General features: G+C 41.7%; 1 protein-coding gene across 3 annotated transcripts in view; it reads right to left on the bottom strand.

Annotated features, from left to right (window-relative positions):
• Nucleotides 1-19,544, bottom strand: part of Lpp (LIM domain containing preferred translocation partner in lipoma) — a 606,896-nt gene that overhangs the window by 310,040 nt on the left and 277,312 nt on the right. For all 3 annotated transcript variants that reach the window (XM_075967686.1, XM_075967672.1, XM_075967680.1), the window contains one exon: nucleotides 8,627-8,739. In XM_075967686.1, coding sequence (XP_075823801.1) covers nucleotides 8,627-8,739 — 113 coding nt within the window. The remainder of the gene's footprint in view (nucleotides 1-8,626; nucleotides 8,740-19,544) is intronic.

Genomic DNA, 19,544 nt, shown 5'->3' on the forward strand with positions numbered 1-19,544 from the left:
ACAGCTGAGAGTCAGGATTAATGTACACGAACTCATCGCATCACCCCACAAAGAGGCATAAGATGACGGGAACATGAAGAAGCATTAAATGATTATCACAGTCGCCTAACAGATTTCACAGTCACCTTCACAATGAGGCAGATATTGCTAGACAGAAGAATTTTCTAGGACAATTATTGTTGAAATTGACACCTTGCACATGAAGCTGAGCAATGTGAAGATAAGGAACATACAGGAGGGTTTAGTCATTAAGCCATAGGACATCAGGAGTGTCAAGGCAGGTGCAGAGAAGGAGCCAGAGCATTGGGCAGACATGAGAAGCAGTGTACAATAAAGTACCATTTTTTTTCTTAAAAATGCAAAGAATGACTGGCCAGTAAAAAGAAAATGGAAGAGGATGTGTCAGCTAGCAAGAATGAAATAGGGAAAGGTAACTTTGCATTTGTTAATAATGGAAGGATCATATCAAGAGCAAAAGGTCATACGGAGAATACACTGGGGTATAAGTAAGGTAGGCCATGGCATATCATGCTCTGAACAGCTAGATAAAAGGAGAAAGTTCACGTGGCAGGAAGTAAAACAGCCACAGGAAGAAAATAATAATAATTTCTGGACCACTAACTGTTTAGAGATATTCAGCTGGAATATGAAAAAAATAGAATACAGGTGATGAGTCACTTGTAATATAGAGAAAGAATGAGCTAAAATAATGGGCAATGAAATAAATGGACTGGAACAGAGCTGAGACTCATTTTTATACCCAAAGACCTTGCTGATAAATACAGGGAAAAAAACGGGACATGTGAACAATGATCAGAGAACCACAGGGTTTAGAGTGTGGGAGACTACAAAATAAGATGGCATGTCAAACCCGATGATGAATATACTTTTGGGAACACTGGGAATGAACAGAGAGATGGCTTTCCTGCAAGAAAAACACTAAAGGATTAATGACAATCCCTACAAATGTCATACATTGCAGGAATCATAACCAGATCGAGCCAGCGGATGAACAATGACTGAGCTGATTCTCTTAACATTCTTGTTTCTAAAGGGAGAAGACAGAAGGTCAAAAGAAGACAATCATCTGGGCACCAAAAGGACCAACAGGAAAAAAGAAGATCCAGTAAGGGGAATGTATCAAGGGAGGCAAAGGACAGACAGCGGGTTCTGGGAAGGTGGCAGAGTTGGAAGCAGTTAAAGGAAGCCTGCCCTGCCCACTAGACAAAAGCAGCAAAGGCATTGCCTGTATGATGTGACAGAGCTGGAACTCTGGAGTCTACTGAAGGCTTCCAACTCCCAGGCAGAAGCCTGGGTTGTAAACTGTGGTTAATTTAGGTTAATTTCACTTCTGAGTATAGTCCCTACTAACCAAAGCCCCAGCTTGGCAAGCAAGTATGCAAGTTTTCCTATTGCAACTCATGGTAGGAGCTCAGAAGGCAGGGAGTGCTTCACTTTCCAAGTACAAAAGATCTCTGCAATGATTCGATTGCTTTGACTCACAGAGGCAGCTGCCACGTGTCCACTATGGTGTTGTGTCTTCCCAGCTTTTAAGGGGAGCCACTTAAGATTTCCTTGTATATATGCCACTGTCTCCTAGTTTGGGTGGACACACATTGATGACTAGAACAACGATTTGGACATTGTTCTAATCATAGCATACATGAATGAAATTAGTAACCCTTGCAACCCTGCTCAATTCTCTTAAGGGATACGGGATGGATCTTCATTATAGTATTTAGATATGGTAAATGTGAATCTATCATTATATTTTTAGATAGGATTTTACTCATAAATAAAGGATTGCCCAATACTGAAAAATTGGGAGAATAGATCACTCATATAGCCTTCCATAAAATTATCCAATAAAGCACAATAGCATAAATAGTAAGCACCTGCAAGGATAGAATTGGGAAGAAGACTGCAACAGAAAGCAAACAGAAACCAGAGGACAGTATAGGCCTGAAAGGGAGAGAGCAGGGTGCTGTGGTCACACAGTCCAGCATAAGGAACAATAATACTAAAAGTCACTCTCAATAAAGCATCTTAATAACACTTGAGATAAAGGAAAACAAGTTCTACTCAAGGCTTACTTTGTCTATAAAATGTAGAGCATACTTTTTCTTTGATAAAAACCTTGCAAATCTTTCACATATATGTTACTTGATTTCCTTACATTATTTCTTATAAGTAGAAAATATGCAATGCACACTTCGATGAAAAAAATACCACTCAGCATTGACAAAGCCATTAAAATTAATGAAGGGAAAGACAAAATGGATATGAACTTCAAAAGGAGCCAACAACAGGTTCATAATTCTGTGAATGTGGCTGGAGCACATAGCATAAGAAGTCATTCCCTACACACAACTCTGGTTGAGAGCCAACCACACGGCTTAACTCACAGTCAAACAGAACTGGGGGACCAACTTCCCAGGGACTGTTTGACCACGGATTCACTAACAACACTGACATATCCTGGATTATTTCTCAAGGCTTAGAAAAGTTAGGTATACATATGTATCTCCAGAATCAAATCCCAAACAGAATTCATCATTTGTTTGTTTTGACTTTGAAACAGGATCTTGCTACATAGCCCAGGCTAGCCTGAAACACAATTCTTCCTTAGTCTCTTAAGAGCTGGGATTCTAGGTATGTAAAACTACACCCAGTTGAATAAATGTAACAATAGGAAGAGACTGGTTGTGGATGCTGTGAACCAGTACCATGGCAAGTATACAGCCCTGGACTTGATTCCTGGCTCCTTGAAAAAGGAAGACAAGTGAAAAAGCAGAGGAGGAGGAAGGCACCATGTGAAAGAGTCAGTATTGTCCAGGAAATACTAGAAGAGTTGCCATCAGCACTAGACTTGCTGTCCACAGGCGTTTACAAGTATACATTTCCACCACCTGCCCAGCTCACCTAAATGCCCAGCCAGAGGCCAAATCAGAAAAAAAAAAGCAAACAGGCAAATCATATTGACCCAATTCAGAAACTTTCAAAGAACATGCCAGTCTTGCACGCACACACACACACACACACACACACACACACACACACACACACACAGAGAGAGGGGGGGGGACTGGAGGGGGGATACAAACACAAAGAGATACGGAGGAGAAAATCACAATGCCAGCCACCCACCCTGATTGCTGCTCTTCAGTCAGGACCACTATCTACAAATCACTTAGGGCCCACTGGCCTAAAAGGAAGAGGCTGAAGGATGATGCAGAGAAGAGCACGCCAGGCTTTCTCATCGGTTCATGCATCACGTGTCTCTGTAAGAACACCCTAAGGAAAGGGCAAGTGGCTTAGAGAGGGTTAGCGCCTCTGCTGGCTAGTCTACTCATGATCCTGCAACACACCCCACAATAACCGGCTGGGGCTTAGGAGCCTGGATCTGCTTCTGTGTGAGTATCCTCCTCCCTCATCATATTCATTGGCAGAGGAAGAGGAAACCTCTGTGATAAGAATCATTCAAACTATGGTAAAGGTCAGCTGCTAGTTTCTGTGGGCTCACAAAGGAAGGTGGCCATGGCTGTGGACTTGGGGTCATTATGCCTAAACTGTGTAAAATGGGAAAATAGGAAAGTATCAGCCATCATGTATGTGTGTGTGTGTGTGTGTTTTAAATTTTGACAAAAGGTGAGTTTGCTTAAAGGTGTCGAATCTCACTTTAAGAAAGGAATTGGGGGGTTTCTTCTTCCTATGTACTGATAATTCTGAGGCTAGTTCACAATACGGTGCTCACTTTAGCCTTAACATGCCAGCCTCTCTCCACAGCTTTGCGGACCAACTCTTTGTGGTACACTGCCCTCTCCACCTCGTCCAGCCCCAACTGACCCTTTGTGTATCATTTTCAAGGAGTAAAGTAATCAAAATATGAAAAATAAATGTTAAAGGGAAAGATTGCATTTGAATATGAAAAATTTAACAGGGAACCAATCAGTTTATGTGTGTGTGTGTGTGTGTGTGTGTGTGTGTGTGTGTGTGTGTGTGTGTGTGTGCGTGTGCGTGTGTGTGTGTGTGTAAGTGCTGGCCTGAGTAAATATGAACAGAGAAAAAACAACCGATTGCAACTGTTGCACACCAGGAAAGGAGAACCAAGCTACAGAGTCAGACCACAACCAGGCCAAGCAAAAGGTGGTTTCCTGGAGGTCATGGAAAGACCAAGCCAAAGTGTTGCATACAGGGCCAGTTAAGGGAGCTTGGGAAGCCATCAAGCAACTCAGAGCTATGTGCATGTGGTTTGTTTCCTCTGTGTGTGGTACACGCACATGAGAGCACGTGTGTGTGTGTGTGTGTGTGTGTGTGTGTGTGTGTGTGTTGATGTAGGTCGGTCTTCTTTCTATGTGTTGCTTTCATTGGTTAATTAATAAAGAAACTGCTTGGTCTGATAGGTCAGAACATAGGTAGGTGGAGTAGACAGAACAGAATGCTGGGAAGAAGGGAAGTGAGTCAGACACCATGACTCTCTTCTCTGAGACGGACGCTGGTTAGACTCATGCCGGTAAGCCACAGTCAAGTGGCAATACAGATATTAGAAATGGGTTAGATCAATATGTGATAGTTAGCCAATAATGGACTGGAGATAATGGGCCAGGAAGTGTTTAAATAAATACAATTTGTGTGTTGTTATTTTGGGTGTAAAGCTAGCCGTGCGGGAGCCAGGAGGGACAAAAAGCAGGCCTGCCCGCAGCTCCTTCTACAGTGTGTGTTACATCTAATCTAACAATCTATCTCTTTATCTACCACCATACCATTGCCTCACTATATATGTGATCTTTTCCTTATGAAAATTAAGACAATAGCAAAAACCCTACCAACTAAACAATAGAAAGACTTAAAAAGTCTGATGTCAAATTTCCTGGAAAATAAATATCTATTAAAAGATATTTTAAAATACCTTACAAAGGATATTCTGTTGTCTCATCCAAGTGATAAGCAATGTTGTGCACCTGCTCTTGGGCTGACCGAAAGGAGAATTGACAGACTGTGACATCCACTAAGAGTAAAGTGCCAAGGTTGAACTCCTGGACTGCCAGACAGAGGAGGCCGAGTTCTGAGGCTAGACTACCTGGAGCACAATGTGCCTACCTACTGAGTACATTCACTTTACTCTGAAAGAGTAAAGAACCAATGAAAGCAGGGACTGTCAAGGGGTCAGTGCAAACGTTACAGGCAGAAAAGTTAAATGGATTCTGGTAAAGAAAGCAAATCAAATCTCCCATTTGAGTTCAGTTTCATCTTTCCCATAAAAAAAAGCGAATTCTCAAGACAAGAATATTTCTTTGCAATAAATATTTATTACTTTTGTATGGAAGTTTATATAACATATATCATAAATGCACAGAGCCAAGCGAAACTCCAGAAGCACCTGTTCTTGCCAGATACAACATGCAACCCCCTACTCTGCATCCGAGAGCCTGACAGCCTAAGAGAGTACTAAGACAGGCCAAGCACAGTATAAAAGCATTCAACAGTTGGAGGGGGGAGCTATGGCCAAGAGGGAAGGCTTCTAGGTGAGAGTTCTGTTAGAACAACAGTATCTACAGACACCTCTTTGGGTCTCAGACGCCCCATTTTCAAAGAGGGTCGAGAATTAATTCCATCAGTGGGGGATGGAAAGTACTTTATTCTAGACATCTCGCCCTAAGGTTGGACTCAATGACCACCGAAGTCCCTTTCAGCCCTGAGTATCTTGCAATAGCCCTACTTAGTAGACAGTCTTCTGGCTCCGAGTTGAAAATCTGGCTGGAAATATAAACAGACTTCTACATAAAACACACATTTACCAGCTATGATTTGGAATTGGCAAGATGAGGCTTTACCAGAGTTGAGAGGAAAACGTGCAAAATCGTCCCCAGTGATTACACTGTTTCGGCTGCACTGAGCTCCATCTAATGGTGCTGATGCAAGGCCAGAGCGGGGTCAGCCGCTGTCACATCCAACTTGCTCTTGCCCGACAGAGGGACATGGGCTTCGTTTTTAAGTTCCCAAGAATGTCATAGGAAGAGCTTCAAAAACAACTCCCTCTCCCTACCAGATTTGTCCTTTTCCATTTGGCAAACATTGCTTTATTTTTTTATCATCCTCCCTTCTGTTTTACAGAGAACATAAGCCAACATGGCAACAGGCTTCTTGTTTATTTCCTTCCTCTTCAAAAACAAAGCCATGGCTTGAGTACATTTATCAGAACAAAGTCCACATAGAAAGGGACTTTTTGTGACTTTAGTGAAAGCCCCAGGAACAGGGCAAGGATGCCACTTTCATTGCTTCTGTTCAGCAAAGAAACGGTGGTCCTCGCCAGGGAAATTAGACAATACAAAGAATGAAAAGGGAGGAAATTAGAAAAAGGAGGAAGATGAATTGTACCTGTTCAGACAAAGTGAACACACAGACAAGTCCAAGTCTCAAGGAAACATTATTAAATTAATAAATTCAAAAAATTGCAGGATATCAAATCAACCTATAAGGGTAAGTAGGTTATTTATATTAACAGTCAACTCTGAAAAAGAAATAATCAAAAAGAAGTCACATTCATAGTAGCTACAAAAACATAAATAAATTGGAATATAATATTTTAAGGATATGAAAGATGTTTACAATGAACTATCCAACGCTGACAAAAGTCAAGCAAGGGGCAATTATTTTGAAGAGTCTATGTTCAGGGGTTAGATGAATTTTAAATGGAACCCATGGGCAAAACTTTCTTGTTATTGTGATTAGTAACTTCTCATAGTAACAATCATAGCTTTATTTTTACCAGGTTCATACAATATCTATTACAATCTTATTATCATTGTTGCTATTTGATTTACATAATATCAGCAGTAATATCAAAATATCACCCAGCTATATTAACTAGTCCATTGAAACACATCGGTACATTATCATCTTTTTTTTTTTTGGTTTTTCGAGACAGGGTTTCTCTGTGGCTTTGGAGCCTGTCCTGGAACTAGCTCTGTAGACCAGGCTGGTCTCGAACTCACAGAGATCCGCCTGCCTCTGCCTCCCGAGTGCTGGGATTAAAGGCGTGCGCCACCTGGACATTATCATCTTTTTAAGGAGGCGTCATTACCTTCTTTCTAAAGGACAGCTAGGACTCGATGTCAGTGCCCACAGTCACTGCCTTAGAACATCCTTCTCAACTACTTTTCAAACTGCAGACATTCGGCAGCAGAAATATTCAAAACATACCATAATAGATTTAATAACAATCCAGGAAAGAAAACAGAAGAGAATTTTAAAATTATGCCCATTAACCAATACACAAAGAAGCATCCCAATAATAAACAGCAGCATATAAAAAGCAAGCAAGAATATTTCATTAAAATATGACTAAACCGCATGAAAATATACTCCACAAGAATCCATCTGTCTTATAATGCCTTTCTCCCTTAAGCCTCTGTTTAATGGTGCTGTCCTGAGGAGGTTCCACTCACCAAGGCCACTCTGGGAAGCCACCAAGTGCCTGCTTCCCCAGCACATAACCCCACCCGAATACACAATGGCGCTTGTACTCCGTTTACTTGCAAGGCCCACAGCTTCCAAATGAGTCTTGCCTTTCGTGCCCTCAGATCTCCAGTGCTCAGATAATATCTACACTGGAACGAAGACTATTTGGAAAGAACTGAATAATTTCTGCTTTGCTCTCCCAACCTAAACTTCAAAAGAAAGGACAACAGATTAGACCCTAGACAGTTCTTCCTTACAGCTTCCCTTCCATCCCATTCCCTGGGGGCCACTGCAGACACACATACGCGAGCACACTAAGTATCAGAACAAGCCACGCAACAGTCAACATTAACACAGTGTCCCTGTGTTGTAACTCGTAGGTTTCTGATGCTTGACTGTGCACAAGCAAACACCAGACACCATGACATCTCATCTGCAAAGCCAGGATTTCTCTAAGACAAATTCTGTATCATTATCTTCAGATATCTACGTTAACATCACCTTATCTGAGAATGGCAATCTTAATAATCTTATAATTTTTCTGTGTTGACATGATGTCTTCAAGCTTACGTGGGGCTGCTGGTCACAAGTCACTTTTGGTCAGAGCAAAAATGTTTTTCTTGTCACTCAACATCTAGCTGGAGTTAGTTACTTCGTAACCTGTACTCTCCTGAGCACAAAACTCATACATCACTGATATGCATCTATAATATTCATCTTCGAAAATCTAAAACAAACGGCCCTACTGCTTTCATGAAAACAATGTAGCTGCCAGTGAGAGTCCACAATGAATAAGCAGATCCTTAAAATTTCACTTACTTATATAGAATACATAGCTTAAGGACAGAGAGAAAAGATAAATTTTAAAGGCCTGGGTTCGTGCCAAAAAAAAAAGTGTAAACTTCTCAAACACATTTCTTTAAAAAAAATCACCTTAGGTTTGAAAATGAAATTAATATGTAAAAGTTTTCTTTGGCTTCAGAGTGTAAGCCAGAAGAACTCTGAGAAGTGTGACTTGGGCATTTTGCATTCAAGTATGTTAACTCCTTGCAAGGTGTAAAGCTCTGGATAGACCGGAGGTAAATGCTCATGACACAGAAACCATTGGTGACATCACAGACACCCTAGCATGTCTTATCAACCTGACATCTCCCTCTGCTCTTACCTGCACTTTGAAAGCACCTTCATCCAGTGGTGGAGGAGGAGGGAAGTGTCCAGGGCCAGGAGGAATGGTACCAGGGTCATCCAAAGGTGGAGGTGGAGGTGGGGGAAAATCACCTAGAGAAAGGAAATACATATGTGATTTTTTTCTTTTCTTTTCTTTTTTTTTCTTTTCTTTTCTTTTTTTTTTTTTTTTTTTTTTTTGGTTTTTCTAGACAGGGTTTCTCTGTGGTTTTGGAGCCTGTCCTGGAACTAGATCTTGTAGACCAGGCTGGTCTCGAACTCACAGAGATCCGCCTGCCTCTGCTACCTGAGTACTGGGATTAAAGGCATGCGCCACCACCTCCCGGCTACATATGTGATGTTAAGAGGGATGCCATTTCATAGTACCGTTTAAAAGATACATCTGCTGACAATGTACTGTAACTGGTTTAGACCGAGTATTTGCCTTATATAAAAAACTTACCTTACTTAGCTAACATGGATTTAATTAATAGCCTTAGCCATCATAGGAGAAAAGGCCAAATTTGATATTACAAAATGGCATAAAAGTTAAGTGTAGAGAGGTCAAGGACATTAAGCAAAGGCAAGGGGTGTGCTTGAGGTGGGGACTAGGGGCACTGAAATAAAAGACTTGATAACTGGCATTAATAAAATCCTAACCAAGCAGAGGAAGACAAAATTTTGATATGTAAAAATAACAAGAAGTTCAATTTATGAGGAAGACAAACTTTGGGAAGTTAGCTAAAATAAAGCTTGTGTATAGGTAGGACAAAGGAAGGCTGCGTTATCATTACCTTCACCTGTACGACGTGGACAACAGACTCACTGTAGGTAGCAAAAGAATATCAGCATACAAGTCACGTAAGCTACAACATGAACAAAGTCAACTACTGCATAGCAAAAACCATCGGAATCCAAACAGGAGAGGTAAGACAAAATAGCTGGGTGCTAAACAGCTAGGTGAGTCACACCCAGAAGGAGTCTAGCTTTCACCATGCAGACAAGGAACCAGAGAGCAGATGAGCGGACACTTGACCACAAAGTAGATAGTTCAGATATCTAAGTACAATACACTTAAGAGACAAGAATGTCCCCAACCTCTTCAGCCAGCAAGAATGCACATGGAAAAATTATGTGTGTCTACTGATGTCTGAGGCAAACATCCAAAGCTGTATGACATGTTATGAAATATTTAAAAGGGTTTTAAAATGAATTTATTTAGGAAATCGGAAACCAGGGTTGGCTTATTATTTTTTAGCCATTTGAAAAAGCATTTTTGTTGTTCCTTTAAAAATGCAGTTTCGATGCTCCACTTAGAAGTTTTCTTTACATGTAAGTGGCTGTTCCTTGCATTTCAGCTTTTGAACAATTGGTGAGGTACAGGAAGCAGGCTTCAGAACCAGATTTCTAGATAATACCAAAGTGTCACAACATGGATACCTGGATGGAAAGTCAGTCTAGGACTAGAGAGAGGAGACCTGTGAAGGATAGAGAGTCAATGGGGCTTTGAAACACCTGGACTCCTATGTCTTTAACACCAAGAGTGCTATAGTGGGAGGGACAGCTAAGAGCAGCCAGGCCTAACTCTGCCACACTCAGCAGCTGAGACACTGTCCCTTGAGCCACCCCATTCAGTCTAATGGGCTGTCCCTTAGGCAGCTGTCAGTGGATTGGTTGATTTTCATACCTCACTTCACAGTTCATCAGAGCCTCTAAGAGGTACTGGAAGATGCAGACTGCTGGCCTGCACTCCCACAGACAACGACTGAGCGGCTCTGTGTGTCAGGGGGAGGGGCACCAATGATTTGCTTTTCTAAAAAGCCCAGGCAATTCCAGTGGCCCCAGTTCTTCTTGGACCATACTTGAAGTTTCACTGAATTTTCCAGAGAGCATTCTATACGTGCATAAGAACCACAGGACTGGAAAGGCTCCAAAACTTCTGCCATGTAAGATCTGCCTGTATCTCTGACTCTCTCTTGAGAAACACTTTACTTTCTTTTTCTCTTTCTTTCCTTCCATTTTTTTGTTTTTTGTTTTTCTGAGATAGGATTTCTCTGTGTAGCTTTGGTGCCTGTCCTAGATCTATCTCTTATAGACCAGGCTGGCCTTGAACTCACAGAGATCCGCCTGCCTCTGCCTCCTGAGTGCTGGGATTAAAGGTGTGCGCCACCACCACCCAGCTGAGAAACAACTTTCTAAACATGTTCTTATCCTGTTAGAGTTACAACTTTAAAACCTCTAACAGTTCCCATCCATTGGCCACAACTGGAATCTCTAAGAAAGACACCTAAAACTAGGGGTGTCCAAACTCTCTCATATGGATTTGATTCAGGGAGCATCCTTGGGATTGGACAAAATGAGAGGCGCCAATGTTTCTTTAAAGCCTAGGGGACTCAACTTGCAGCAAGAACTGAGAAAGTCTGGTGTGGCTGGACACCTCGTGAAGTTCTACCTTATATCAGCATGAAGGAGAAAACTGTGTACAAGGTTTTACATGATGAAGCCATGACTAGGTTATTCCCATCCTAAATTTAGATTCTAGTGTTCTCTCCGGGCCTGTCTTCTGACCTCCTTAAAGCAATATTCTGAGAACCTTCTGATTCATGAGATTCTGTGTGACAGTCACCATACACTATTAAAGCCGACAGCGTTCCTGGCATTCCTATCATACAGGGAGAATAAAAGGCACATGAGCAGAACAAAAGGTTGTAGAAATTAATTAGAAAATAAAGGTACAGTACTCTGTCTCTGAGATCCCTTTTATGGACACTTCTCCTCACCCCATTTCTCTATAAAAATGAAATATAGAGGTAAACAGGCTGGAGATAACCCTGGAAGGATTACATGGACAGAAAACTGATTTTTTTTAAAAAGAAAAATAATGTAAAAACAACCAAGTTCCTAATCCTTAGCAAGATCATGTAGGTTTTTAAAAGCCAGCTGATAACCTTTCAATCATCAATTATTAACTCCCACCAAGGTTTTAGTTCTGCAAGTCCAACCATTTAACGGTCGGTTTGTATATCCTATGCTGAGACTCACATTTTAGAATCAGAAATAAGAACTAGCAAATGTCATGCTAATAGGGGAAAGGGTGGGGCACTGGGAAGAGAAACACTCTGGAGGCAGGGGATGCACTGAGAAGGGGTGAATGGGCTGCAGTATCCGGAAAGAACCTGGACAACTTTTGAAATCACTCCAAGAATGATGACAATTCTGATGTGTAGATGAGCAGCCAGTAGACAAGCATGCTCAGTGTACAAACATGCTAAGCACACACGATATGTATTCTCGGGGAGAACCATGACAATGACAAGCTGTCTCAAGCTGAGCCATAATCACTTAGGTTTATTCCTCTTGCTTCACACTGGGAAAAGGGGCACCCAGCTCCTTGTCCTTTCCTTGTAAGGACTCCTATGTTTGTGTTTCAAGTTTGGATCCCGCCATCCCTGAAGAGACGGGGAGAACCTTTGACTGCCACAGTGACCGTGTTTCCACATCCAACTGAGGGCAGAGGGAGAGAGACTGTGGGTAGGCACGGACCCGGGAACCCCATGGGTATGCAGAACTTAGGTCATTACCAAATGGTGAGCTGAGCAGTGCTTTGAAAACCATCTGAAAGAGCTGTGACGTGGCAGGTCAAGAGAAAAAACCGAGGGCTTGTCTCATTCAAGGAATCACTGTCTCTGTCTTCTCAACCTGTGGACTCCTGTCATAACCAAAAATATGAACCTATGTCTTCTCCTGGAGATGAAGCCTTTTCACATGCTTCCCCCAGAGGTTGGCTATCCTCTGACAAGGGGAAGTTGCCAAACTCATGGATCCAGACACTCCTATGAGAATATCCGTCCTCCTTCTCTCCCTTCCTCTTCTTTGTGACATGGTCTCTATGGGTGAGCTCGAACTTGTGGCCCTCCTCACTCAGCTCCCTATGTGGACCGCTGTGTTCCATGAATCTCAGTCCTAGAAAGCATTCCTGGGAGTGCTTTCTTGAACCTCTTGCTTCAGTGTCTGTTTTCTGGGTCCAAGGAACAACAAAGACAACTCCAAAGAGCAGAACACAGCATAGCAATCGGAGCTCAGTGAGTGTGGTGGCTCCAGCAATGACTTAAGCGGAGAGAAGGTAGGAAGAGAAGTCTGTACATCACCCAAGTACACCCAGAGTCCCATAGAAAGACGGAGCCTCCCTCAGTGCCCTTATTACTTAGTGTCTGGATTCCTGCTTTCCCAGTGTACAGCTCTTTTGAAAACTAGCTGGGGCAGTGCTCACTATCAACATAAATCATGAGCAGTCCTGGTTGTCCATGTTCATCATCAAAGAATCAGCAACAATACCTCCCCCAGGGAGGAAGCCTCCACTGTGGATAAGAAGAGATGCAACACCGACTAAGGTGCTTTTAGTTGTCACCTGGACAACCTCACATTGGGGCTCCTGGAGATACACAACAAGACACTGGAACACTAATCCTCGATCCTTTTTCCATCCTCCTTTTCTTCTGGTTAACTAAATAAATTACTAACTCTGATGGTACTTAATTCTCTAACAGAAAAAAATTGTTTTAAGGAAAATACTAACGTTAAAATTACTAATGGAAAACATGTCTTCCGTGAGAAATATGCTAATTACCCTGTTTTGTGCCTACTTTCACATATGCATGTATCAAAAGTTTACATCTGACATGATTGCATAAGCTTCTATAACTACCACCCTGCAATTAGAAATATCATATATGTAAGCATAAAAATACAGATGAGCATGTAAAAGCCGTATGTGCTCCTAGCAGGAACAGAAGTAATATCAGCTAAAACATCCCTTTAGAGTACATTGCAAAGGGTAACGAGTCCTTAATCATATTTACAGGCCTTAATTTGGGAATATCCACATTCAATAATTCATCCTGCGACAAAGTAACATTAAAAAGGCATGCAACGAAGCAGAGTCTGCATCTTCCACATGATGCAATATAGAGAAAGCCATCACAATGCTCATCAGTACAGTCCAGCCCACAAAGAAACTGCAGCATTGTGCACGGGAAAGCAGGAGAGCCACCAGGCTGCTGGTGCCCACCCGCTTCTGTCATCTATCCACCCACTCTGCCCTCTGTGCACCAGGTATTACTCTAAACCAGTGGTGCTCAACCCTCCTAAAATGCTGCGACCCTTTCATATCGCTCCTTATGTAGTGCTGACCTCCAACCGTAAGATTATTTGCGTTGCTACTTCATAACTGTAATTTTACTACTGTTATAACCTGCAATGTTAATATCTGCTATGCAAGATATCTGCTATGAGACCCCAAGAAAGGGTCATCTGATCCTCAGGTTGAGAACCACGGTACTAGACCCTAGAGTGTGTAGGTACAGACAAGTAAAACACACAAAAGATGTTGCCGCCAGAGAACTTACAATGTCTCAGGAAAAGGAGGGATGATTAAGAAACCAACAGCGAATATGAGCTGGCTGTCACGTGGCAAGGAACATACTGAAGAAACACAGAGTCGGAAGGGGAGTTGGTAGGACGATGGTGGGATGCTGCAGCTTTAAAGAACAGGATTGAGAAATGCCTCACCAAAGTGGCATTTGGGGAAAAACTTAAATGGAGTAAGGGAGTGAGTCACGGAATATCTGGGGGCAGGATAGGAGGAACAAGTACATTACCAAGTGGAAGAGACGGGCAGGCTCCGCAGAGGGCTGCCAGCACGGAGCTGCCTTTCTACCCGGCTCTATGGAAATAGAGGTTGGCCGGAGCTTACAGCAAAACAAATGTTGTTTTGTACCCTTCTCCTTCTAAGTTAATTCCATACAATAAATATGAATTGTATCCTTGCATTTTTTCACAATCAGAAGAAAGATACTTTGAAATGAATCGCAGAATCTACTCAGACTCAGAGTGTAATTTTAATGCATCACTATATTTACCCAAGCTAAAATTTAATGTGCTGTCATCTTTCTAAATAACTTAGCTCGAAATGCTCTTTGAGATTCTCAAATTAAAAGCAAGAAGACTTATTATCTTTCAAGAGGATGACGTCTCTCCACTTTCAAATTGGACCGTCTCACTCCATATTTAGCTAATACCGAATTTCTGGGACTTCACTGTCTTCAACAATCCTCTTGTTTAAATTCCAGATAAATTCTCTGTGCAGCGGCGACCATCAGTGTGCTGTTTCTAACTGATCATATTATACTTCTCTATCACATGGCAGTTTCAATTTGCTGAAAAAGAAAAATCATTTTCTCAGTTGAAAACACGGAATGGATTTCACATAACACGAAAAGCGAAGGAGGACTTGGTTCAGAAAGATGGACTTGACCAAAGGCACGGCTCAATTTGTAGGGTGCCACTTGTCTGACAAAAGCATAGTAATTGCTATCCAAACAACAAACCACGTCCATATATATTTTGACTTTCAAATATGGGCAATAGAAATAAGCAGGACAATGGGTTAACCTTGATGTGTGGGTCTTCTAGCAGTTAGTGAGACACCCTCAGATTCAATACTAGAATGTAAAATTCTCAGCGTGAAGACAACTGAAAAAAAAATTTAGACGTCATCATATGGGAAAAGATCAACTCAAAGTCAAAAAAGGAGAAAAAAATCTTAATTTACAACTCAGAAAAGAAGCTGACAGTGAATACTGGCGTGCTGAAAGAGTCTCCCCAGATTATCTCATCCCATTAGAGACAGGTCATCCCCTGGAGTACCCATCCAATACAGAAGGTTCCCTTCCTGTTGAAGGCAGCCACAGTGTCTGAGGGGGTGTGTTTTCTCAACACAATGCATTGGGTAACTGAAAACATTTGGCCTCTGTTGATTCCGACTGTGAATGAGCATCACTAATGACAATGTACTGAGAACCACCACAGTACAAATTCTGATTGTAGATTAACTGCCTGTCTATTTGTTTTCCCTACTAGACTAGGTAGGAGATAGCTAAAGATGGCTTCCTGGTTTTTTTTTTTTTGAATAATTTATCATCAGATTATTACTACTTACTGACAATGTGTTTTCTAAGCTGCATGTAGATATTAGTAAACATATATTAATGGGATGTTCTATCGGGAACTCACGAAGGCCAGCTGGACTGGGTCTGAAAAAGCATGGGATAAAACCGGACTTGCTGAACATAGCAGACAATGAGGACTACTGAGAACTCAAGAACAATGGCACTGGGTTTAGATCCTACTGCATGTACTGGCTTTGTGGGAGCCTAGGCAGTTTGGATGCTCACCTGACTAGACCTGGAAGGAAGTGGGAGGTCCTTGGACTTCCCACAGGGCAGGGAACCCTGACTGCTCTTTGGGCTGATGAGGGAGGGGGACTTGATTGGGGGAGGGAAATGGGAAGCGGTGGTGGGGAGGAGGCAGAAATCTTTAATAAATAAATAATAAAAAAGGAAAAAATACAGAGAGCAGAAAAAATATAAACTCAAATGAACTGTGAGTGAACACATATATTTTTGCTATATACAAGTTTGGTCCTTTCTAATTATTTATGGAAGATACAGCACAACTTCTACCTATGAGACTAGTATCAGGGATGAGAGGTCTTCTATGGCCATGGCAGTCAGGCAGGAAACGATGCCAGTCTCAAAGGACCTGTCAAGTTTTGTTTTGCTGCTGCTGTTGCTGTTGTTAATTTATGTCTTCCTGATTGTTTACACCTTAAATTACTGAGAGTCTGCCAAGTGTAATGACCGAGTCCTGAACCCTAAATTACCATCTGGTCTGGGGGTATTTCAGCATCCAGGAGGGTTGCAACTATCTTCATTGCACTGGATTTTTCTTCCCTGACCAAAGATCTGAGAATAGACGTTCACGAAATCTATAATCAGTAGGTCTCCAGAAAGTTCTACAAATCCCCCAAGAATTTCTGGGAAAAGAGCCTCATTCTGTAAGGTTGAAACTGTGATGGAACAGGGAATAGAGGTGAAATACAATTCCCAAACACCACTGCTAGGGCTATAGAAAAAAAAAATCTGACTTTTATATATTATTATTTGCTTTTTTATTTTAAACTTTACTGTATAAAGAATAGCAATCCCCCCCACACACACACATCAAGATTTACCAGCCCCACACTATACAGTTCAATGAAGTTTTATGCTGTTAGAGCAGGCATGCAAAGTGGAAGTGGTGGAGCTCCATACGAGATTTTATACTTTTGCTACTGAACATATTTTATACACTTATCCGGTGTAGGAGGTCCTTCTGTTTATGTGTTAATTTTACTGGTTAATGACTAAAGAAAACTGGTTTTGCCTATAGCATGGGAGGAAGAAGGCAGAGTTAGGGAGATGCCATGGACCCGCTACCGGAGATAGACGTGCTAAAATTTTAGCCAGTAAGCCATTGCCATGTGGTAATACACAAATTAATAGAAATGGGTTAAATGAATATGTAAGAATTAGCCAATAAGAAGCTAGAGCTAATGGGCCAAGCAGTGATTTAATTAATACAATTCCTGCGTGGTTATTTCAGGTCTAAGCTAGCTGGGCGCCCAGGAACCGACAAGTGGCCCTCTCTTCCTGTACTTATCTACCACCAAAAATGACAAGCCCATGAGAGAGTTAGAACCAGGAAATCCGCTTTATGTCCCCCTTTGCAACAACTCCTGTTACTTGCCTGCATTCAGTCTCTTCCCCTTCTCCTCCTCTAATATTTAGCTTCTTTTCTTCCCTTTTCTCCTTATCACACTTCACTCAGATGTATCTTTGTTTGCATGTTGTGCTTGTTGTTGTTTTTTTTTTTTGGCCAGCCTGACAGAAAAGCCAGAATATCCGGGGAAGAAGGGAAGTCTATTGGGGGGAGCGTGTCCACAGAATTGGCCAATAGGAATATCTGCAGAGCAATTTCTTAATTCATGAATTTAGTCCATGGGCCATGCTGATGGTTGTCATGGGATATTTAAGAAAGCAACCGAGAGAACCAGGAGGAATAAGGCAGTAAACAGCATTCCCACATGGCCTCTGCATTCGATCCGCCTCGAGGTTCCTTCCCTGCTTGAGTTCTTGCCCAGACTCCCTTCAGTGATGGACTTTGTTGTAGAGGTATAAGATGAAGCAACCATTTCTTTCTTTCTTTCTTTCTTTCTTTCTTTCTTTCTTTCTTTCTTTCTTTCTTTCCTTCCTTCTTTCTTTTCTGTTCTTTCTTTCTTTATTAAAGATTTCTGCCTCCTCCCCGCCACCACCTTCCATTTCCCTCCCCCTCCCCCAATCAAGTCCCCCTCCCTCATCAGCCCAAAGAGCAATCAGGGTTCCCTGCCCTGTGGGAAGTCCAAGGACCACCCACCTCCATCCAGGTCTAGTTAAGGTGAGCATCCAAACTGCTCCCACAAAGCCAGTACAAAAACCCATTGCCATTGTTATTGAGTTCTCAGTAGTCCTCATTGTCCGCTATGTTCAGCAAGTCTGGTTTTATCCCATGCTTTTTCTGACCCAGGCCAGCTGGCCTTGGTGAGTTCTCGATAGAACATTCCCATTGTCTCAGTGTGTGGGTGCACCCCTCGTGGTCCTGAGTTCCTTGTTGGTGCTCTCTCTCCTTCTGCTCCTGATTTGGACCTTGAGATTTCAGTCCGGTGCTCCAATGTGGGTCTCTGTCCCTGTCTCCTTTCATCGCCTGACGAAGGTTAAACCAATGATAGCCTTTGCTGGAGAGGTTGTGGAGAAAAGGGGTACACTCATCCATTGCTGGTGGGAATGCAAACTTGTGCAACCACTTTGGAAAGCAGTGTAGCGGTTTCTCAGGAAATTCGGGATCAACCTACCCATGGACCCAGCAATACCACTCTTGGGAATATACCCAAGAGATGACCTATCATACAACAAAAGTATATGCTCTACTATGTTCATAGCAGCATTGTTTGTAATAGCCAGAACCTGGAAACAACCTAGATGCCCTTCAATGGAAGAATGGATGAAGAAAGTATGGAATATATACACATTAGAGTACTACTCAGCAGTAAAAAACAATGATTTCTTGAATTTTGCATGCAAATGGATGGAAATAGAAAACACTATCCTGAGTGAGGTAAGCCAGACCCAAAAAGAGGAACATGGGATGTACTCACTCATATTTGGTTTCTAGCCATAAATAAAGGACATTGAGCCTATAATTCGTGATCCTAGAGAAGCTAAATAAGAAGGTGAACCCAAAGAACAACATATAGGCATCCTCCTGAATATCAACCATTTCTTTCCCAAGGTGCTTTTAATCATGACGTTTTAGCAAAGCGATAGAAAGCTAACACACATAAGCATATATTATTGGTTTGGTTCTAAGAATAGGAATGCATTAATGAAGTAATAAGCATTGGAATCTCCCCTATATTTCCACCTACCACAGGAACAAGAAGGCACCAGTCTAGAATTCTTAAACTGGAATCTTTGTATTGTGAAGCCAAACACAGGTATTTTGCAAAGCATCCTAGAGATTCTGTTATGTATTCCCACTTAAGCATCGTTGATCAACATGAATGACACTCAGAGGTCACAAATGGAAAAGAAATAATAAGTGAAACCCAATTCTCAACAGAATTGAGACTAAAAAAAATGCATATCAGGATAGAAAGTGACGAAGTCTGAGTAAGTTCTACTTGTTATTAATTTGTATATGATAATTACTTGCTGTAGGTAGGTTTATGCTGACTACATAAGGTGCAAATATTTGGGTAAACTAAGTAATAAAGTATCCTTGACACAAGTTTTTGAATGTTTCTAAGGTCTGCAATTGTTTCAGAATAGCATGCTAAAATTCACTTTCAAATGATAAAAATTGAACTGTTAAGAAAATTTAAATTATAAAGACTGAATAACCGAATCATTTCAAGCGATTAGATGGAGAATTTTGGTGCCAGTATGGTGAAGAGCCAAATAGTGTAGACTACATATCCGACCCAAACTCTCCTGAGCTCAAAGCCC

The sequence above is a fragment of the Microtus pennsylvanicus genome, chromosome 1 (assembly GCF_037038515.1).
Source record: "Microtus pennsylvanicus isolate mMicPen1 chromosome 1, mMicPen1.hap1, whole genome shotgun sequence".
NCBI lineage: Eukaryota > Metazoa > Chordata > Mammalia > Rodentia > Cricetidae > Microtus > Microtus pennsylvanicus.